At 42.4% G+C, this 23,580-nt stretch overlaps 1 protein-coding gene across 3 annotated transcripts in view; it reads left to right on the top strand.

The window, feature by feature from the left end:
- The window catches only part of FLII (FLII actin remodeling protein), a 291,687-nt gene that overhangs the window by 139,391 nt on the left and 128,716 nt on the right, over positions 1-23,580 (top strand). For all 3 annotated transcript variants that reach the window (XM_085628978.1, XM_085628977.1, XM_085628974.1), the window contains exons 6-9: positions 10,582-10,667; positions 12,658-12,819; positions 19,817-19,920; positions 23,200-23,375. In XM_085628978.1, coding sequence (XP_085485104.1) covers positions 10,582-10,667; positions 12,658-12,819; positions 19,817-19,920; positions 23,200-23,375 — 528 coding nt within the window. The remainder of the gene's footprint in view (positions 1-10,581; positions 10,668-12,657; positions 12,820-19,816; positions 19,921-23,199; positions 23,376-23,580) is intronic.

Below are 23,580 nucleotides of genomic sequence, written 5' to 3'. Positions count from 1 at the left end.
ATGTGGGGCTCAGAGCAACTTCACTGGTATTCGGAAAAAAAGGTGCAGAGAAAGATTCAATAAATAATGTCTTTTTTTCAGATGACTACAAAAAAAGTTAAATTTCCAGCACTCATTAAAGAGAGTCAGAGGCCAGCACAGCGCAAGGTCTTGCAGATGAGTTGCAAACAACAAGTCACAAGGAGCCACCAGCGGTGTCATTAAATTCCACACTGGTCTATAACGCTGCTGTGTTCCTGAAACCGCCACCACCTTTCGATACCACCAAAAAGCAAAATTTTGGCGATAGCTGGTCTGCGTGGATGGAGACATTTGATGATTTCATAGATTCACTCGAAGAGACTGATAATAAAAAGATTATCAAGTTTCTCAAAAATCGTGCTGGTAAAGATGTGTAAGAAGTATTAAACAAAATGCCCGCAAACTAGCGAAGTAACTGCATATTGTCAGATTAAAGAAACGCTGACTCTAAAGTTCAGTCCAGTACCAAACGAAGCTTACAAAAGATACATTTTCAGTCCAGATCGCCAAAAAGCTGGTAAAACTATTGATTAATTTTTGGAGAGGCTTGAAACGCAACCAACACTGTAAGTTCAATTAATGTAATGATGAGGAAGCTATGCGACTTAGAGTTATTGATGGATGTTTGTCAGATTCATTCAGACTACCAATGCTGAGAGAAACTCTTAGTCTGGAGCGAGTGTTAATGGCTGCCAGAGCTGAGGAGCGTGCTTAAATATGAGCCGCTGAAATGGGAGGCCGGAGGTGCTTGGAGTGAATCAGTCATGAGTATAAAAAGTAAGCCAAAGCAAATGACTGAAGGACACAAAGTGCTGTTTACCAGTAATAAGTTATGTTTTAGATGTGGACTTTTGTTTTCTCACAACGGTAAATGCCCCACCATTGGTCAGATATGTAAAGGCTGTGGGAAAGAGACCCATTTTGTGATGGTTTGTAAAGCGAAGGAAAAAGCAAGTGCGTCACAGGCATGAAGGCAAAATGGCCACCAGAACATTCCAGAGGAAATGTTCGACGCACCCCTCACAAGGCCAAGAGGCGACATTAGTTGAGGCAAACTGACACAGAACGAAGACGATTGTCATCTAAATCATTGTGAAACAGTATCAAGTGAAAATGAGGAAGACGGTTGCTCTCTCAATGTTTACCTCAGAGAAATGTGTGCATGTTGGACCGGCTGCACGTGAGGAAAAATATCAGTCAAGGAAAGTTGACATGCCAAAGCACCTAAGTCATACAAACATTGTCTGACAATTACATTGAAAATAAAGGATTGCTCGATAAATTCCATCATCAACATTGGCACATCGATAAACATAATGCCTGAAGAGAAATACAATGAATTGTCTCCATTGTCTCGACTTACACCATCGAAAACCAAAGTGAATTCTTGGGCTGCATTGATGCCCATAAAAAGTCAAGGCTCATTTGCAGCAACTCTAAAACACAAGAAAACAAATGTGCAAGCACCCATCCATGTGCTTCAGGGTACAGTGGAAAGTGTCTGTCTGCTCAGTTTCAGTACTGCTGTTGATATGAGACTGATTTCTGTGAATTACAATTTGAATGCTCACCAAAAAATAGTCAGTCTGTTTCCTCCATTGTTTCATGGTTTGGGAAAGCTAAAGACTATGAAAGGAAAGTTGCACATTACTGACGATGTGTGTCCTGTTGCTCAGAAATCTAGACAAATTACTTTTCATTTACAAGAAGCTGTTGGAAAAGAACTTGAACCGTTACTTAAGCATGACATTATTGAGCATTCCCACTGCTCCGATGACATGTGTTTTTCCCATAGTGGTAGTGCCCAAAAAGGACACTGAAGATGTACGCTTATGCCTTGATTTGCACCAAGCAAACCAGGCAATTGAACGAGAACCACATCCAGGTCCACACTTTCTGACATAACGCAGTTATATGGCAAAAAGGTTTTGTCTCGTCTTGATTTAAATAAAGGTTATCGAAAGCTGTACCTCAAAGAAGATTGCAGGTATAGTACAACATTTTCTACAAATGTCTGAGTTTTGATATAAAAGACTCAGTTTTGGTGTGGCATCAGCTGTAGAACTGTTCCTAGATGTCATACGATGTGTCATACAGTCGGTTGTAAGTGCATTCAACTATAGCGATGACATATTGGTCTTCAGAGCTATACAGGAGCATGATGAAGCTTTCACCCAAGTATGTCGCTTACTGACTGATTCAGGTCTGACTTTGAAGGCAGACAAGTTTGAGTTCTACAGGAGAAAGTAAACATTCTTTGGCCATATATTTTCTGATGGGGGTATGATACCTGATCTTGCTAAAGTACAAGCACTGTCAAATGCAGATTTTCCCCCCCAAGATGTTTCTATGATATGTGAATTTCTTGGCATGGCCTGTTACTGTTCAAGACGCATACGAGGCTTTGCTACCATAAGTGCTCACTTATGAGAGTAAATGAATAAAAAGGTTTCATTCAAGTGGTCACGTGAAAGAAGTTTCAAGAAAATCAAACAAGCCATTGAAACTGGCACTGAAATGGCCTATTTCAATTGAAAGCATCATACAGAGGTTGTTGTTGACGCTAGCCCCTTTGGGTTCCTGGCACAGCACAGCGGACACCCCTGTGCTCAAAGGCATATTGTGGCATATGCCAGTAGATGTTTGTCCCAAACAGAATGTGCTTACTCTCAACCAGAGAGAGAAATTTCTACCGTTGTATGGGCTTATGAACATTTCCATGTATTCCTGTATGGAAAGCCTTTTAACTGGCAACTGATCATCAAACTTTTTGACTATATTTGGCGATCCAAAAGCCAAAATGCCTCCTCACAATGAACGATGGGGAATTCGATTACAAGAGTATGATTACACCATTGTACGTCGTCCAAGGAAGGATCAAAACCCTGCTGACTACTTTTCCAGAGTGCCTATACATGTTCAAGGTATGCCATCCAGGATGGCTGAAGGGTACATTAATTGTAATGTAATGTAATGTAAAATCCACTACTATAGCGCTACTATCACTCCAAGGAGTATCTTGGCGCTCACCCAACCCAGATGTACGAGATGGGGGGGAGTAGACACAGTTCGCGCAAGACACTACATCATTAAACCATTGCTGTGCAGGCTGCATCGGTCATAGAAAATACCCAAGTTTTTAATGCTTTCCTGTATTGAGTTTCATCCGACAAGGAACGTAAAAAGAGGGGGAGCTTATTCCAGGCCTTAGCACCCAACACAAAGAGGGATTTACCACCTTTGGTTGTTAGCTTGAATTTAGGGATAACCAATAGATTCTGACCCACAGACCTTAGACAGCGTACCGGATTGTATCGTCTAAAGCCCTGACGTAGATATTTAGGGCCTTGATGGTAAAAAGCCCTGAAGGTGATCAAAAGGACCTTGAAAAGAATCCTCTTTACAATTGGGAGCCAGTGTAGCAAATCCAGTGCTGCAGAGGCTGATGATCTACGGGGCCAGCCTAATACTAGGCGGACCGCTGCATGTTGGACCATTTGTAGTCTGTGGAGTACCGATCTGTTGGCTCCAGCATATAAACTATTACAGTAGTCCAGCCTAGAGGTGATTAAGGCTACTGCAACAGTTTTCCTGGCTGACAACGGCAGGAAATCAAAGAACTTTCTCAAGGCTTTAATTATGTGGAAACATGTGCCAGCTACAGCGACAGCTTGTTGTTTGAAGGACAGCAGATTATCAAACTTAATGCCTAAGTTCCGAGCTGATGTGGTGGTATTGGGGGGAGTTACTTCATCATCAGGCCAACAACCTTTCGGGGAAAACAAATTTTCTTTTCCGAATGGCAGGATTTCCGTTTTACCAGCATTACATTTAAGGTGATTGTCAGTCATCCATTTAAATGTTGCTGCTAGGCACTCTTTAAGATTTTCTTCGGCACCAACCCGATCCCTGTCTAGTACTAAGATAAGCTGGGTATCATCAGCATACGAAATAGTACTGATCTGAAAGGAAGCGATCAATTTTATCAGGGGGACCAAGTACAGATTAAAGAGTATAGGGCTTAAACTCGAACCCTGGGGCACTCCGGAATTGAGGGCCTTAGCTTCAGATTGATACTGGCCCAATACTGTAATTTGGCGTCTGTCCCTAAGAAAATTTCTCAGCCAGGTCAGAGCTATCCCATCCACTCCCGCGGCAGCTAAACGGTCCACTAAGATGTTATGTGAGACCGTATCGAAAGCTGCCGACAGGTCGAGTAGAATTAGGACAGCCTTCTTTCCCTGGTCAATGGCCATACGGAGAGTCTCAGTTGTAAACAGTAGGGCAGACTCGGTAGAGTGTTTTGACCGAAACCCTGACTGATTTGGATGTAAAATATCATTGACTTCCAAAAAGCTCGTAAGTTAGTTATTCACAAATTTTTCAGTCAGCTTGGACATCACCGGAAGCAGGGAGATCGGGCGTAGATTGGAAAGGGTGGTTGGGTCGACAAGTGTCTTTTTCTGGAGCGGCTTGACAGCGGCAAGCTTCCAGTCATTAGGGACATCTGCCGTCGCTAGAGATGAGTTGATGATACCGTTTATGATGGGATTAATAGCTTCTGCTAAAGATTGTAGAGCCAAAGGAGGGCAAGGATCAAAGGGGGATCCCGATTTGCTCGCAAGAATGGCTTTAAAGGAGTCTTCAAGGGAGACAGGGGCGAATGTATCCAAACAAGTTGGAGGTTTCACCCTCTCCACTCCTTCAACATCTTCTAGGATAGAAGAAACTGGGGGAAAGGTTCTCACAATTTTAAGAATTTTATTCTCAAAATAGTCTGAGATTTCATTACAGAGACTTTGAGATGGCGGAATCTCCTGCAACAAGACAGAAGGATTCATAAAGTCCTTGACTATTTTGAAGATTTCTTTTTGCTCTTGAGCTGCCATGTCAATGGCCTGAAGATAGTAAGCTTTTTTGGCTGATTTTATATCTGCATGATACTTTCTTCTAGCCTGCTTATAAGTGTCACGGGCAATGGTCTCATAATGCCTGCGCCACCGACGTTCCAGTATTCTTAGTTTTCCCATTTCTACTCTCAAGGCTGATGTAAACCAGGGAGCCTTCCTTTTAATTTTAGTAGGATTTTTAATGCTGGTAGGACCTAGTTGATGGCCTATCATAGTTAGCCAATCACGCAACTTTTGGTTATCTGCGGAGGTATTGCCTGTTGGCACCGGGATACAAGTTCCAAGGGCATCCAACACATCAGGTCTGCTGGATAATTGTTTCCAGTTAGGTTTGCAGATCAGATTAGAGGTAGTGGTATTATTTATAGTGATACCCAACATTTTATGAGTTAATGAAATCTGAAACGGGATGAAGAAATGGTCAGACCAGATTTGAGGACAGGGAGGTTTAACTGTCAGCCTGGTGGAATTAGAGCAGATACAATCTAATAAATGGCCTCCCAGGTGTGTGTGTTGATGGGTCAGAAGAGTGAGTCCTAGTATGTTAATGGTATCCATAAAGCAGTCGACTCCTGGAGCCATTGGAGAATCAAGATGCAGATTTAGATCACCCAGTATAGTAAAGTTCGAGAATCTGAGCGCCAAGTCACTGAGTGCTTCTCCCACAGTTTCCAAGAACTCCTTCGGGGGGCCTGGAGGGCGATAAATAAGTGCACCTGAGAATGTAAATGAATCATGTATTCCCAGAGAAAATGCTAATGCTTCTGCTCCCTTGATATCAACAAGTTCATGGGAGGAGCATTTTAATGAGCTACGATACATGATAGCAAGGCCTCCTCCCCGTTGTTCCATTCTGTCCAAACGCTGGATAGAGAAATTTTCCGGGAGAGCTATAGCTAGATCAGGATTGCACCAAGGCTTAAGCCATGTCTCAGTGATCAGAAGCCAGTCGAGGTCATTGTCAAGGATAAGCTCATGTATATTCTGAGCATTTTTACAAAGCGAACGGGCATTGATAAGGCCGCCTCGCAATACCGAAGAAATAGGCGATGTCTTGATGGTAGACTCGGACAATAGCACGACAGTATGTTGTTTACACAAGACAGGAACAGGGTAAATAGCAGAGTGTGCAGCCTGAGAGGGGAGCAGTACATAGTGGCACAATAGCAGATGACATACCTGTAGTAAACTGAAATGGATGGAACCCGATGTAAAGTCAAGTATGCCAGCTGCCATAACATTAGCCCAGATCATCACTGCCATGATAGTGACATGCTGAAGTTGAAAGATCTAATTAGACCTCAGTCATGGAACCGACACGCTTGACCTCTCACCAGTGATGGTGACTACCAAAAGTACAAAAACTTTAAAGATGAACTGTCTGTAACTGACGAAGGAGTTATACTGCGAGGGTCGAATCTTAATTCTGGAGAGTTTGAGACCGAATATAATTGAAGTGGCTCACGAAGGACATCGTGATATTGTTGCCACCAAAAGAGCTCTCCAAGATATTGGTTTCCCTATTTAGATGAGGGTTGAAAAGGAACTCAAGGCCTTTCATCTCTGCAACTGCCTCTCTACAAACATTACTAAGCATAATCTTACCATGTCAGAACTCCCTAAGCAGGCATGGGAGAAAATAGCCATCAATTTCTATGGTCCACTTGACAAATGGACATCATCGGATGGAAATTGTGGATGAGTACTCTCGATTTCCATTAATAGAGAATGGCCTGCCGTTCAACAGTAGAGAAATCAAGGATTTTCTGGAGCCTCTGAACCTAGACCATCAAGAGTACACCTTTGTGGCTGCAGGCCAACGGACTTGAGCGCTTTTATGAGTATGTTTAAGAAAGCAGTACAGCGTGCAACTCTTGATAGGCTCAGTTTGCAACCTGTGTTGAATTCCACCCTACAAGCCTATCGTTCAACACCTCACTTGGCCACACGCGAAAGTCCTGCAACTCTGATGTTCAGTTGAAAAATGACAAACCAGTTACCACAGTGTACCAATAAAAGAGAAGGTGAGAATACAACAGAAATTAAAGACTTGGTTGGTAAGGAAAAGATGAAAGCCTATGCCAAGAAGAGAATGCATGCAAAGAACACTTAATTTAAGGCAGGAGATCTAGTGATTGTTCACCAGCTACGAAGTAGAAAATCTGATGCTCCCTATGATGCTGCACCTTTCCACGTTGTGTCCATAAAGGGACATATGGTGACAGCCCAACATCCTGGGAAGTCTGTTACCAGAGTCTTGTCTCACTTTCGGCATTTAATTCACGGGTCTTTTGATCAAGATGGTGAATGAAAGACTGAACCTGCAATCTCAGCGACGGTTGTTACTACTTCACCGTTTTCGACGATATCTCACAGTATAGGTGGCTGCTCCCAGTAACCATATCAGGGTGAATAATTAAAGCGGCAAGAAGGTTGATTGAAGAATTGTGACTGTATATGTATATAAATATGTTTATTGATTTGTGAAATCTTTAAATTTTTTATTAACAGAGGGGGATATGTAGTGTCTTGCGATACTTTATAACGGAACCCTTTTGGCTCCAAACGTACTAGGTAGAGCTAGGACATAGGTGTCCGAGCGCAATGCCATAAAAGCTTGTTTTAGAAGGTTGAGTTCGCCGTTACTCAGCAGAATAAAGACGTGTAATTCTAAGCTCTGTGTGTGGTGTGGTCATTGGCGGTTACCCTGGCTGGGAAGACTGCACACTCGGGGTCACTGCAAATATGCGACCGTGGAGGAGCAAATAATGCAGTAGTATTGAATTAATTATGTGGCATAAAAATTCTGCGTTAAGTGGAATATTCTGTGGGAGTATTGTTTCACTATGTTGTCATTTTAACATGCAACTACAGTCTGGACAAATGCTTTACCTCATTGGTGCTAGTTTACATTATACCCTAAAGGTGCCCATAATCCAGTGCATTTGCCACTGATCCGCTGCTTGCTTTCTGCATACATCTGAAGCCCAAGACCATATCTGGGCTGACCCGTTGAGTAACAGAAAGAGAAGAAATCCTGGCCTTCAGCACCCACATTGGTGACTAGAGGAGACAAAGTTTTAAAGCTTGACTTCATGATACCTACCATCTAAATTGTTTCAGTTATTTCATTGTGGTTCCTTTTAACGTGAAGTCTTCCTGAAAATTGATTAGGTTGATTAGAGTGTAACATGCTAGCATTATCATCAGCTAGAAGGAGTATGCAGTAGTTGGTCAAATGCCGGGATCACCTGTAAAAGTTCAGTATGGCTGGGTATGACTTAGTCACTTTTCTGATTTGCCTCAGAATTTCTAATGGGTCTGTTTCAGATGCAGTCACTGTCAGACCAGTGACTGCAAAGTGCTAGTGTTGGGCACAGTCGATCACATTCGCATCACATCTCAATCGCTGGATTGACCATTGTTACTTGCCGGGCTTGCATGAAAAAGAGCAATAGAGTTATGGTAAAGTCATTCTCATACTAAGCAACCTAATGCATCCATTTGACTCCGCCACAGCGCTACTGCATCCAATAACAAGAATTAATAAACTAGGAAAACAGAACAAAGGCATTTCTAGAGCACATGCATCACCCTGAGGGGTCTCTGAGTGCCACTGACAGATAACGGATATTTGTTGTTTCCCAGCTCCGTGGTAATTTTATCAGTGTCTGAAAAATGGAAGGCTGAATGGACCAATTGGGCTACCAGCCTTGACCATGGGGTCAAACACCCATCCCTCTTTTTGTACCATTTTTTTTGCAACATAGCTGTATCTTTTTTTTCTTTTTCCTGCCATTTCTATATTGCTTTCACCTTGATTTTATTTCTGTTTCTATGTGAAGCGCTTTGACACAAATCCTGTCTGTAGGTCTAAGCGCTATAATAAGCGCTTTTAATCAATAAATAAAGGGTTTGTTTAATAGATTCATCTTATTGCATCGAACACTTGCATATATACTGTTAAATAGTTCCCGCTAAAGGGGGTGACTGCGGAGTAGTGTTCAATGGTTTGAGTTGAAGATGTTGATCAACTGACATGAATTGCTGTCGTTTGAGGGCTTTATTATCTTTAGGATATGAAATAACATGGTATAGTGAAGAAAAAGGAGAAAGAATCTTTTTTTTTTTTTTTTTATATCTGTTTTTTATTGATTTTACACAACCAATCAAATAAACAACGAAACATGATACAATATCATAAGTATGAGAAAGAATCTTGATCTGTAATCTGAATAGCAGTGTTCCGAGATTGTTAATCGTCGTAAGTTTGGTAAAGTACTTCTTTTTGCTCTCTGATTTGTGTGGATTTTAATAGAAAACGATTCTCTCTGCTGGAAATCAGCATTTTCTTCGTTTTTAGGAGATTATTGGTTTAAGAGCTTCAACTTTTCTATCGGAGCGTTATTTACCTTTTGGTCAAAGTTTCTTTAGTTTTAAGATATTTTATGTCAAAGTCTCATATTTAGCATACCTTTCAGTTTGCTGATTAGTGAACCCACTAAAGAACACAGTAGTTGTAATTCTTCATTCTCCAATCTCTGAGTCAAAATGTTTGCTAATGCTGATGCCTTCATCACACAGATTTTTGGAAGGCTATTGGACCATTGGGCATTAGGAAAAAAAAATATTTGACAAGTCCGCAGCGAGAAAGTCTAAATGTAATTAAAGACGGGGAGGCCGAGACTATAGGCCTTTCTCTTTAATTAACCAGTTCCTTAGCCAGAATGAAGTGACATCATAAAATGCACTGGAGATGCAGATGGAGCACATAGTGTAACCAGGAGAACATCCTCTTGGTGCTCGTTTCTGAGAGAGACTTGGAAACCTTAAAGACTAAACGCATGTTCGAAACCTTAGGTTTCCAGGAATTTGACCACTGAAAGAATCGCTTATGAAAGCAACATTCTGCATTTTAAGTGGTGATTGCATTGAAGCAAACGTCAGTGGGTATTCAGGGTATCCAATAAATTATTATACTTTGACTTCCAAAAATTTTAAATCTCTTTGCTTTGAATTTCAAAGCTTAATTCTGAATTATCATTGGAGATTCCAATTAATTAGTTGCCTTACATAAAGAGTAAAAAGTGAAATTTGGCGGTGCTGGCAATGCTGCTCACAATTTCCTCAGGTGTAGTACCACTCTCAGAGCACAGGCGCATCCTAGAGCTCATTAGCCAGCCAGTGCGCCCCTCCTCCTTTTCTGATTGGCTCCTTACTGAGTTATTGGACTGGGACGCACCTGTGCTCTGGGAGTGATACTAAACCTGAGAAGATTGTGAGCAGTATCGGGAGCACCCCCAAACGGTAATTGTTATTCTCTATTGAAGGAAAACAATCCTGAAACACGTGTCTAGAGATGCACAGCACTGGCTGCCCCAGCAATGGTGAATACTAAAGACTTTCAACTGAAGTGAATGTTGTCATGCACTGCATTTACCACACTGCATCTGGACTAATTGTGTGCTTGTATGCCAGGCAGTGTGCTCCCTCCTCCTTTAGTAATTAATAGCCGATATTGCAATGCATGACCACTTTGTTGGGAGTCAGGCTATATTTACTATTTAGGATTCAAAATATAAATGTCTGAAATATGTCAGAAAATGTGTATGTGCATTAAAAAACTTTGCCCCTTGTTCTCTTGTCACAGGACCTAAGTTATAACCAGCTAAGCGAGTGCCCACGGGAGCTGGAAAATGCGAAGAATATGCTGGTCCTGAACCTCAGTCACAACAGGTGAGAGCAATGGTCGGGCTTGGAAAGGACAAAGAGGAGCTTTACTAAGTAAAGAAAAATTTAACTTAGTCTGGGATATTTATGGGCTTTGGAGTGGGTTGAAAAGACTTTTGCATCTGGAGATCATTCCTTATTCAAGCTAAGCTACAAAGGAGTAAATGTGATTGACTGTTTTAGGGCTACTTGTGACTTTTATAAACATGTTGTCTGATTGCAGTTCTGCTTTGAAAGGTATCATAATCAACAAGCCACTAACAGTACTCATTTTAATAGGCCAATGTCTAAATTTGGATTTAAATGTAGCTAACCTGCAAAGTCACATAGAATGGGAAGTCTGGGTTCATCAAAATAATTCTGCTCCAATCATGTTTGTTTGACCGTGCATTTGACACAGTAGTTGTAATTATTCATTCTCCAATCTGAGTCAAAATGCTTGCTAATGCTGATGCCTTCATCGCACAGATTTTTGGAAGGCTATTGGACCATTGGGCATTAGGAAAAAAGATATTTTACAAGTCCGCAGAGAGAAAGTCTAAATGTAATTAAAGACGGGGAGGCCGAGACTATAGGCCTTTCTCTTTAATTAACCAGTTCCTTAGCCAGAATGAAGTGACATCATAAAATGCACTGTGATGCAGATGGAGCACATAGTGTAACCAGGAGAACATCCTCTTGGTGCTCGTTTCTGAGAGAGACTTGGAAACCTTAAGGACTAAACACCAACAAGAAGAATTTCAAAGTCTTGAACACTTGAAGAGCTTGAGGGAGGTTCTAAATTTGGAAAGTCCACGCTTGAGTGATCAAGGCAACTTTCAACATTGAGGATCATTGGATTGTAAGAGAAATAACATGGGTATGATGACACATGAACCCCAGACTCAAGCACACAACACTACATAAATACCAGTCATCTGACATGGGTCCACCCTTGTTGAAACCCAGCGTCTCAGCCTAACTGCAGCCACGTTAAACTACATAGCAAAACACCCCAGACACCCCCAAGCACTGCAGCTCTGATTACACACCCAAGACTACAACCGAGCATATTACAAAGGCATCATCTACAATCTTTTCAATGTCCGTGTCATATTGCTTGGAAACGGCAAAAACTGTGGTATTAAGCTTTCTATGAAACATTGTTACTAACACGGAACACACCAGGTGCAGCACCACTTGCACGAACCCAAAAAATGGCAAAAGGCCATACTAATGGCAAAGGGTCACTCCACACCATCACTAACTACTAACAGAACCCATTACTCTGGTTGTTCCGCAGACTCCAATGCCCCCCATCACCGTGCAGGTGCCAGTTTAGTCCTCATTCTGCCAATTACATTCTATCCATGTCAAGAAGGACACATTGCCAAGTGCATAGCAAGCAAGATGCCAACAGATCATATAATAGAAACCGGCAAACACTAGTCCCGGTAACACACGTGGCATGTTACAAAACACACATCAAAAACATGGAAGCAAGCTGCAGGACACTGAGAACTAATACACCACCAGCTGTTTGAGCTTCATCTTCTATGGGAAGGATGGAAGAACTATATTATCTGTTTCCTTGTGTTCTGTAAAATGTAGATTTTCTCTGTGTGGCTAACACAGTTGCCATTGCTTTCAATCATGAGCACCAAATGGTCTCACACTGAACACTTATTATAATACATAATTGAAGTTGGGTGTTTTGAGCCTGTGGTGTAAGAGAAAAAAAAATCAATTATTGTGGAAACCTTATCAATATAATGGTGCTATCAATCTTATGTTTCTGCTCCGTAGTGTAGAACAGCAGTATTAACTCTGTATTCTCTAACATCTAATTGAACCTTCGGCATCAAGACCTGGAACGTGTATTGATTGTCCTGCTTTTAAGGGTGCAGAGCATTTACCATTTTACAAAAAGCGAGTGAAGTAGAGAATACTTGTGAGAAAAGAGGAGTGATGTTTGCTTAGATAATGTTTTTCATTGGTGTTTTTATTCTTTGTGCAGCATTGACAACATCCCAAACCAGCTGTTCATCAATCTCACAGACCTGCTGTACTTGGACCTGAGCGACAACAAGCTGGAGAGTTTGCCTCCCCAGATGAGGCGCCTGGTTCACCTTCAGACCTTGATCCTGAACAACAACCCACTTATGCATGCCCAGCTCAGGTAAAGACACGGATTCAAGCATGAGACAGGAAGGGGAACTGGTTGTATGGATGGGCATTTTACTGTCAACATTTCATGTTAAAAAGCAGATACCTGTTTACCTCATGTGTTATTTTAGCATTCAAATACAAACATAGCAACTATGATTCCAAGGGGCAAGTGCTGAAAATCAGATTGTACACCAAAATATACCCTTTGATAGATTGCCTTACTAAACCAATAAAACCCACTCTCCTGCCATCCTTTCTACCTTCCTTAGCATCACGACTAGGTTACTACAGCTATATTCAAAATGTGTGCCTCTACTCTTGTCACATAAGGAATTAAACAGTGCACTGCCTGGATGTATAGTACTGTTTGTGAGGGTCTCGTATGTCATCCCTGGTGAATCACAAGGTTTCCTTGGGAAGCAACTTCAGACCTACTAACACCACTAGGTCTCCTGCAACTGCATTCCATAAGTAACCATTAGAGTTCTATCCTCTCTCCAGGTTGCCACCATGTTTTCAATGTGAGAAGAATTTCAAAGATTAAAATCCACTGTTTGTAGCATGGCTGCGAGTAGTGTTTGAGGTAGCGACAAGTCATCTTGTGTTCTCTTTCCAGTAGGCTTTAGATTTTGGATGTTCTCCGGTTAAGTGGATTGTGGTCCTCTCTCGTACACTTTTACTCCAGCATTTCTCAGATTTCTTACTATGAAACCTATGCAAAGATGGTGACATATTGTGTCATTGGTGAAAGAAGCCCCTATACTTGTACTTTTTCAGACATTTCCTGCCTGTGTGTATATTACTTTCCATTCTACCTTTTTGAATGTATAATCCAGTTACTTTTGCCACATGTGTTTTGAGCGGATGTGTGATCAGGTCTTGTATATAACTGAGACAAAAGGCCTCAAATGGCCCTTCTCTTGCCCTAGTCTCCTAAATAGAGTCAGCAGTCCTATAAGTTTGTAGAGAAATGGATGGGTTACTATTACTATACGTTGTGGTAGGGAGTGAAAAATCTATTTGCAATTTTTATGTACCTGTCTCCAAAGGGCACATAACATTTTGTACTGTTTTGTAAATATTTTAGTTCACCTAAGAAAAGGTTTGTCCTCCTGTTGCTGAACGCTCTGAATTTTACACAAGTGCGTCCTGCGCTTATGGATATGCAGCTCCTACCATACAAGCATGTTTTATTTGCGGTCTCAAGCTTCTTACGTACAGCCTAAAGATCAAGGCGATCCAGACCCAATTAAGTTTCCAGTGGTATATGAGGGATTTTAATTATGCTGTAGGATTAGTTAAATGGTAGCCTTTTTTAACTCTTTATGGTGATTATCACAAGTAGTGTCTGTTTTTATAGGTATATGAAATGTATGTTTCCTATGATTTTATGTACTTTTATGGTTCTCTTATAACTGAATAAAGATTTATATGATGATGATGTGCTGGTCTTATACAAAACATATAATATAGTCTACATTACTGCAGAGACAACCACTGATGCACAGGCTTCATATACTTATCTCCAGTGCCACCGTTTTTTTGTTAGTCTGATTGATAAAGCAATATTGATGTTCCTTGTCTCGTTTGCACCCACCAATATAGGGCAGAGTTATGCAGCATGTAGGCCCATGGCTGTGGTTTTCTATTTTTCTCCCCCTATCCGCCCCTCCCTCTATGTGGGAGTCCATTACCAAAATTATAATGTGGACACATTACTGTCAGCACTCTCCAGATAAAGCTGCTAAGTGTGCATTTCAAAAAGGTATAAACATCTTGAGCAGTAGAATTGCCTGGATTTTTCTGAGCCAAAAGAGGGACGTTTTCAAAAATTCGTAAAAGTTTGTTTTTGACAGAACATAGTATCGGCCTATTACCACCAAAGGCACCAGTTTTGTTGGTCCATTAGCCATACCCAGGTATTTAGTGTCTCCATATGCCTTACTTAACCTGTTTCACAGTCAATAGATTATACTGCATAGTTGCGTGAATAGAGACCTATCGCATCCAGGTAATCAAGTAACCTTCCCACTATGTTGATTATGAAGCTATGTAGGTAAAGTGTCAGGCAGATACAGCAATGTGGTGACATCCATCCTCCAGTCAGGCAAATCTTCTTCCAGTTTATCATAGCTCCTAATCTTGGACATATGGATAGCTTCGACCTCCATCCACTCAGATAGACCCTTCACAATCCATTCTGGTGGCTTTCTAATGGTGCCATTTATTATCCATGTCTCTAAGCTAAACCAACATCAATGCCTCCACCTTCTCCCAGATCTTAATCCCTTTGAGCAAAGGCGAAAGACACCAAAGATAATGCTTAAAGTCAACAGCTATCAATAAACCCAAAGCTTTACTTATTGCCTGATTTAGATTTTGACTGACACGTTACTCCATCACAACGATGACGGATATCCCGTCCACCAAAATATAAATCCCATAATATCCTATGGGATGTATATTTCGGCGGACGGGATAGCTGTCACAGTTGTGACGGAGTAACCTGCCTGACGAAATCTATATCAAGCCTTTAGCCTGTTGACACAGCTATGCAAAATGTTTCAGTTCTCGGGCATCCCAGATCGGGCATAGAAGAAAATTGCTCACTAAGGTGACATGTTGGACATAATGGGTCATTAGATGGTTAACCTAATGGAGTTTGCTAGGTGCTATCTGTATCCAGGGAAGAATATTAAATTGAGTGAGTTTAAACCTAGCATTGCAGTATACCTTTTTGACATACAAACATGCCTGGTCCCATTTCTTCTCCGTGATCCCCTTAGCACATTCTTATTCATTGTGGCTCTTTGGTTTCATGGTTTTCCTGCCTACACTCTTTCGAAGGCAACAATAACATTATTACCCTTAGTCAGGTTCAACTTAGCAGTTAGAACATTAGACACCAAGAAGTATTGAAGGACTAGTCACAGGTGCCTTTGGCTGCCTTTATCAGTCACTCATGCTGGTGAAAGTTGCCAGGTACTAAGTCAAAGACCTCACGAACCTTCACAAATGTGCTGTTTTGAAAGCTAAAACAACAATTGATGGACAGAATGCAGGACAATGTCATACATTCAACCCAGTACAGAGATCTGTGCCGAAATCCATCGTTTTTTTGCTCACCATGCCATTCCAGTTTGAACCCAGCCATATGCAAATCAGCCTTGACCCTGTGCCTCATGGCAACAGTCCAGCCCGAACTGCCAAGCCAGGTCCTCCCTGGACTGGAAACGAGCATCCTAGAACGGGTTTCGGGGTTTCACCCCTCTTCAGCCAGGATAGCTTGATTCCAGTGGCATGGAGACCACGAGACCCCCGTCTGGGCATACCCGTCCCACTCGGGGTGACAAATGCAAAAACAACAGTTGATGGACAGAATGCATAACTAGGTCATACATTCACCCCAGTACAGAGATCTGGGCCTAAATCCATCGTTTCTTTGCTCACCATGCCATTCCAGTTTGAACCCGGCCATATTTTGTGTGTCTTTTGCTTTCTCGCCCTAAGTGCACCAGGTATGCCCAGAGGTGGGTCCTGGGCTCACTGTGCCACTGGAACCAAGCTATCCTGGCTGAAGAGGGGTGAAACCCCGAAACCGGTCCTAGGATGCTTGTTTCTGGTCCAAGGATGACCTGGCTTGGCAGTTCGGGCTGGACTGTTCCCATGAGGCACAGGGTCAAGAATGATTTGCATATGGCCAGGTCTAAACTGGGGTGGCCTGGTGAGCAAAAGAATGATTGATTTAACCCTGATCTCTTGACTGGGGGTGAATGTTTTGATTTGTTCTGCATTCCGTCCATCAATTGTGTGTCTTCTGTTTGGAAAGCTAATCATTCATTCTAATCGGTTCTCTTGAGGTTTGATAGCTTTCTCCAACCTACGCTCTAAAATGGGGATCAATATACCTGTGGGCGAATGTCAAGTCTTCGAATTTTCAACTGACACAACTCTACACTTTTTCAGCATTTAGAGACAATACAATTGCCAATCTCATTTATAATACTATAAAATATCTAAGTATTATCGCTTATCAGTTGTGTGTAGATAAAGCCTGTGCTGGTGTTTCAAATGGGACGTGATTGGATTTAGTCCAAGTAGCCAGAATAACTGTAAAGATTTTGACCTCTGTAAAATGGAGCAACATGGGTTGGGTTTGTATGATCAAGAACTAAAGAAGATTTTTTACCTGGTTTTGTTGTAAAGGAGGCCATGGCCTCTGTCTTAGTATGTGTAGTTCTTCCCAAATCCCTAATACGATTAACTTGGTATTTCAATAGAATTTGTGGTACACATGTTTTAAAAAAAGGAAACAGTATGGCGCCTCTGCTCACCTGGGGTGGGCCTCCGAATTGACCCTTGCCACAACGGGGATTCAGTATTTGGGTGTGTTTATTTCCCCTGACTCCACAATATCCTGGGCTCGTAATCTTGGTCCGTTGATTCCGCGTGAAATTATTTGCCTCATTAGGGCATAGCCCTATTAGAATAAACCAAGAGGAGGCACTGCCCCTTCAGCATGACACAGTTGGGAGATCACACTCATAACCGGCACCTCTAGTAGGGGAACACTTCCGGCCCGGTCTTGTGGTGTGATCTGCTGCAAGGGAGTGCACTGCAGCACTGTCGATCCTTTCACTGCATGGGCAAGGCTCGGCTCACGCATCACACGTGCTGTTCTTAGCAGAAGCCTGCAGATCCTGAACTGCAACACTCTGACGTCCGCATGGTCTGTCAAAAGAGAATGAGGAATGTCCACCATTGCAGGGGTTTCCTGGAAAGCTGGCAGATAAGCCCCCCCCCCCCCCCCCTACAAGGAGGAATCCAAAGACAAGGGTACTTGCGGTGGGTAAGGTTAACCCTTCCAATGAGCACTAGAAATAGGAGAAGTTATGAGTGAGCGGTAGTGTTTCACGTCCCCTGGTAGCAGACTGCGCATGCCTTTATCAGGGGGAAGGTGTGACGGCGCAAGGCCGGAGCTGAGCAACCGGGAGCCGAGTGAGCCTGTCGGAGGAAAGAAGGCTGTGACTGTGTCGTGGACAAGGAGCTGTAGAGATGAGCCTGCAGTGCCAGCGCTAAGACAAAGGTGGCTATGCATGCATTAGGGAGCATGCACACAAGGGAGCGAGTTAAAACAGCGCATGTGAAAAGCGTTTTAAATCAAAGAAAAAAGTAGTCCCAAAAACACTTCCTAAAGAGGACAAGTGACAGGCTACAAGACCTGGGACGGTGCTCTGTGGAAGGGACCAACCCACGGAAAGGAGGGACAAATAGGTGAAATTAGCCACTTGGAAACAAGGCTTTTTAAAGGGCACTTGAAGATACAAATGAAAAGCAACGGACAGGCTGTAAGCCACAAAGTATTTACAACATGCCTCGAAGAGACCGTGCAAGCGCTGCCTAGGTTCGACCTAAAAAGGGAAGCTTCACAATCAAGACAAAAGGGGCAGATATCTATTTTTTTTTTATTATAAAGGGAATGCTTGAGTATGAGGGAAGAACTACAATCCAGGTAAGTAAAACAGTGGAACCTTGATCAGGTGGAAATTATTTATAGATTCTGGATGCCCAGCTCGAATAATATTGAGCCATTGTGAACTTGTTTTTTTAAATCTGGATATAGCTCTTTTTTTTGTGTCCTTTATTTTCTAATACTGTAGCCATCAGAGTTGTCGAAATCCAACCCTCTGTAGGAGCTGGCTGTAACCTGTGGGGAGGCTTTGATACATAAATGGTGGACTTCTCAGATCGACAAACAAATTAATATTATAAGCCGGTGGTTTCCGGTACTCTGCACCCGTTTGTCAACACAGCACTTATGATAGTCTGTTACATTGTGGCGCTGTTTTTCTTATTTAGATATTAGCACATCAGCAGTTGTTTATTAATTTTATATACTTAAAAAATGACTAATACCTGCCGCCACGGCCATTCTTATCGTTTTGTGGCCCTGGAATAGTCAGAGTTGTCACATTTGTAGGAGTGTGATGGCTTGCAGTTGTGCTGTTCCAGTAAATGGCAGCACTAATAGCAGCAATGGGCGGTGCAAACGGAAGTCGTCTTCTGATGAGGGCCCTGCCACTTCTATTTTTACAAATTAAGCACTGGGGCAAATCCATAGCAGGCTAAGGCCCAGGTCCTCTTTTAGGGATGGATGGGTTTCCCATTCAGCTGTAATAGCACATATTAAAGCTGCTTTCCTTGTCCAGTGGCTAATAGTGCAGCGGAAGACTGCAGTTTCACAGACAGCCTTAAGTTATCTGTGAAACTGCATTGTCACTTATCAGCTTGTATACAAACATCCCCTTTAGAATGCCATGGGAGTTGCACAGCAACTATGCTGACTATGGTGTGCATACTGGAGCGGATACGATGCTTCATATACATGCAACAGATTATATTTTGTGCATGGGAACCAGTTTTGCCTTTTTGGTATTCATAGTAAGACTGGTATGCCCAAGGGGCTTCACACGGTGCCATACGAGGATATAACAATGTTAATGCTGCTTTACTTTGTGGTTAAAGGTGGGTACATCTGAACACTTTTATATAGCGGTAGTGGTTCACACATAGTCAGGATGAATGAACACTGGTGCTCATCTTCTAAAGAGGTCATCTAATGAAAAATAACTGAGGTTGAAAAAAATGTTGTCCTTCTTATGATGTGCATTGTAGGGTTTTAAAATGCCATTTATAGACCAGCTCCCATAGGAAATAACATTTGCAGGTCTGGTATTTTTATACTTCACTGTCTGTTGCATTTTCTAGAACAAAAGCATGGAAGTCAAGATGTGGGTTATTTCTCAACAATAATGGACTGTTTAAGTATTATTTTGCTTATTTTCACACAAGGATCTTGGGGAAATAGTATATTCCAGAGTCTGTTGCTTCTTCATATCAGTATTAAAACCTAAAGCAAGTGTGCTTCTTGCTCCCAGTGAATAGTCCCAAGTGAAGATGCATTTGAAGTTGTCCTTTTTATTTATTTATTTATTTATTTTTTACAGACAGCTTCCTGCAATGACTGCCCTGCAAACCCTTCACCTTAAGAACACCCAACGCACTCAGAGCAACTTGCCTACCAGCCTAGAAGGCCTAAATAACTTGTCAGGTACATTTCTAACAGATTCTAGCAAAAGAGGAATTTTTAAGGGTGTGAGCAGCTTGAAACCTCAAACCTGTACACCTTTGTACACGATCTGTTTTAGAGTTTATTCTATTTGCTTCGCTGTTCATTGATTTGGTTATTGAACCCTTGTTAGGGGTTAGGAATTTTAAAATGATTCTTCCGCTGAATTGTGAATGTGGTGAATAGATGAAATAGAACTCTGCTGCTCTTACAGGAAGAAAGTGATGTAGCCAGCTAACATTCATGGCTATTTTCTTGCTGGTAATGCAGGGCAGTGCCTGCTAGTCTAGTATGTTGATACCTTCCCAAAACCTTGCCTTTGTTTTAAAACCGTAAGTTTTAGTTGCAAGTTAAATTTTGAAAACCTATATGTTGGAAGCTGACTCTTTATATAGTGGACCAAAATGAGGTACACTGTGTAGAGAGTGCAAGCACACCCCAACTGGTTTACAGAGGCACAATTGACACCCCAAATGCTCTCTTTTGTGGCAGTGTGGGGGGCAGTTAAGCATATCGGTGGGTAGTGCTAAGCATTTATTGCACACACAAAGGTAGTAAATGAGACATCCAACACCAATTTATAAAAATAACACATACTTTTGTATAAATTTTGATACGAGGTTCATCGGAATCCGGTAAGTTCTTTTTGAGTTATAATTTTTTACAGTTGACTCTAGGTATTGGTGTTATGCGGCTGCGGTCGGTCTTGGCGTTCCTACACTTAGAGGGAGGACCAATCTGACCTGTAGGAGCACGGCTACTTCTTCCTGGGCGGCTGCTGTGTCCGTAGTCCCGGTGAGCGGCAGGTCGGTGAACCGGGTCTTGCTTCTTTGGTCCCTGTGGCTGCAGGGGGTAGCTCCTCTACTCCAAGGGAGTTTCTTTGGTAATTGGCGAAGCACTTGCAGCCCTCTGGGTTTCTTGAAGTCTGCACAACGGCAGTATGAGTTGATTGCTTAACGAGAGTCGGGTGCAGCAGGCAGGCTGGCAGGGTTGGCGCCAGGCCAGTCGTGCTCCTCTGATCAGCAGACTACTTTGTCCTCTCCTTCTTTGGTGTCTGTCAAAAATCTGAAGTCTTGGAATCAGGAGGTCCCCAAAATACTCAATTTAGAAGTGTTAAGGGGAGTGAGGGGTAGACGCTGATGGGCCACCTATTGGCTACTACCCCTGGGGTCACTACACCCCCTAGATGACTACTTTCTTTGCGGAGTGGGCATTACTCTGTCCCAGAATTTCTAATTCCACCACACGCAAGATGGTGGAATTCTAACCTTGTGTTCACTTCAGGCTGTTCACCCTAGAGATGTGTCCGGCCTGGCAGTGCAACACACTGCCTGCATAGCTAATTTTTCTGTCTGTCCTGGTACCAGATGGGCTCCGGCCAGGGGGTGGCATTTCTCCCGCCTGTGGAAGCCTTGGGTCACATGTCAAAGGCAGCAGAGGCCTTTGACGCCTCCTGCCTTGATATGCAGATCACCAATCATCCTGCTTGGAGGAGGTACAAACACCTCCCACCAGAGAAAGCATTATTTCTGTCCTCTGAGAGTGGGGCTCTCATCTCCTAGGAGGGGACCAGTCAGCCAGCAACCTTGAGGACTAGTTTGGTTCAGGGCGTACCTCTAAGTTACCCACTGGGTGCATGTATTAATAAATTCATCACTGGAATCAGTGTTTTATTCTATTAATACAAGTTGTTTGCTACCAAACACCATAGGTTTCAGTGAAGCCATCAGCTAGACTTTCTTCCTCTACTGCTCCTTGCATCATCTCAAACCACTTTTACTGCTCAGATCTCCCAAACAAGCCTTTCTAAACCCTTCCCTCGTGTATCCCTCCAAGACTCATATGATACCTCATCTTTCGCTCTAATCCACTTGTAGAGACTTTCCCCCATTCCATCTCTCCTTTACTCATCCCAATCCTCCTCCTCCTATTGCTATGATCTCCAAAGAAACACATCTAGACCCTCCCCTCTTCTGTCCCTCCACTACCCTTTTCAATCCAACTAACTGACTCACATGTCCACAGCTCAAATTAAAATTAAATTTGGGATCCGGAATAGTGTGCTACTCACCAAAAAGTTCTTTGACACCTAGTCAGAGGTAGTAAGCGCCATATTAAATGCAATTACAATGTAATTGGGAAACTCGTTTTGACCAGTACATACATTAAGAGGGCTTCCCTGCTCACTTGCCATATCTAGTAATAGAACTAGCCATCACAAGGGGCATATCTGCTCATGCAGTTATACCCGCTCATCAAATATAATTCTCCCTGCCTTAGGGCTCAAACACCTTCTCTAGGGGTGACTTACATATATTAGATGCAGTTTCTTTGGCATAACGCACAGGAGTTTGTCAAGTTTTCACTCTTGGATTGCAACATGTCATGCAGCCTGCAATGGCAGTCTGTGTGGTAATTTATATGTGGGTCCCTTATGGTGGCATAAGATATGCTTAGGGACCCTCTTCAACAACCATGCCTTTATGTACCTCTGGTGTCATTTACTAGGGACTTGCAGGGATGCTAAAGTCCTTAGCCAATTGTAGAACAATTAGACTTCACATTGTTTTAGGGAAGGAGCCCTTGTACGGAGTTCTGGTTAGCAAACCTCAATGCACTGTCAGAGTAAAAAATCAGCATCTCTGAGCTAAAAAGGGGGCAAAAAGTGTGGGGTAGAGGGCAACTGCAACAAAAGCCCAGTTACCTACAGAAAATGTGGAACTTTGTACCCTGCCTCACAGTTTAAAACCCTACCCAGACTGATGATTCAGTGTTTGCTTTCAGGCCCTCTGGGCGCAGGACCACCATCAATATATCAGTGGTATTATGAAGTACCACAGTTCTGATGGTCTTTACCTTAGCCTGATTGGGTATATGAGAAGCAATCACTTCAGACTAGTGAACCCTGCATGACTTTCCTCAATTTCCACACTTTTCTGAATTTCAGTAATGGGTTTACTCGTTCAACGTCATCCCTCTGTCACTCTTTCTGAATCGCAACCCTCCGAGAGGTAGTAGGTTTGAGTTGCATCTTCCTATCAGACTTATTTTACAAGATAGTAATTTGTTTAATTAAATCTGATTTTGTGTAGTGTTCTGCGATATATACTTAACCACTATATTACATGATCATTAGCCTTAAGTTATGAATTATTCGAATCTCCTGTATTTAAGAATCAGATCAAAATAATGCGTACTATTCAGACTGCGACGGCTAAATTCATCACATGGTATCTCTACTTTCTTTCCTCCCTTCATCAGATGTGGATCTGTCCTCGAATGACCTGACGCGAGTGCCAGAATGCCTTTACACGCTCTCTAGCCTGAAGCGTCTCAACCTGAGTGGCAATCAGATCTCCGAACTGTCTCTCTGCATTGACCAATGGACCCAGCTGGAGACTCTCAATCTCTCCCGCAACCTGCTGACTTCTTTGCCAGTATGTGCCTATAGCCTATTTTTGAGCTAAATTATATAGAACAGTTTTGTATCCTGAGTTAGTAAGTAATGTTGCTGCCTCGTCAATGGAAATGTCAGAAACCCTGTGGTGGCTGGAAAAAGGTTGTTTCAGTAACAGTGAATGAAAGAAAGTGGCGCAAACACTGTGAAGGTCACTTTTATGGTTTATTCATTAATGCTATAGG

Source organism: Triturus cristatus, chromosome 10, assembly GCF_964204655.1.
Source record: "Triturus cristatus chromosome 10, aTriCri1.1, whole genome shotgun sequence".
NCBI lineage: Eukaryota > Metazoa > Chordata > Amphibia > Caudata > Salamandridae > Triturus > Triturus cristatus.
The sequence above is the reverse complement of the archived record's forward strand: the minus strand, read 5'-3'. Positions and strand labels throughout refer to the sequence as shown.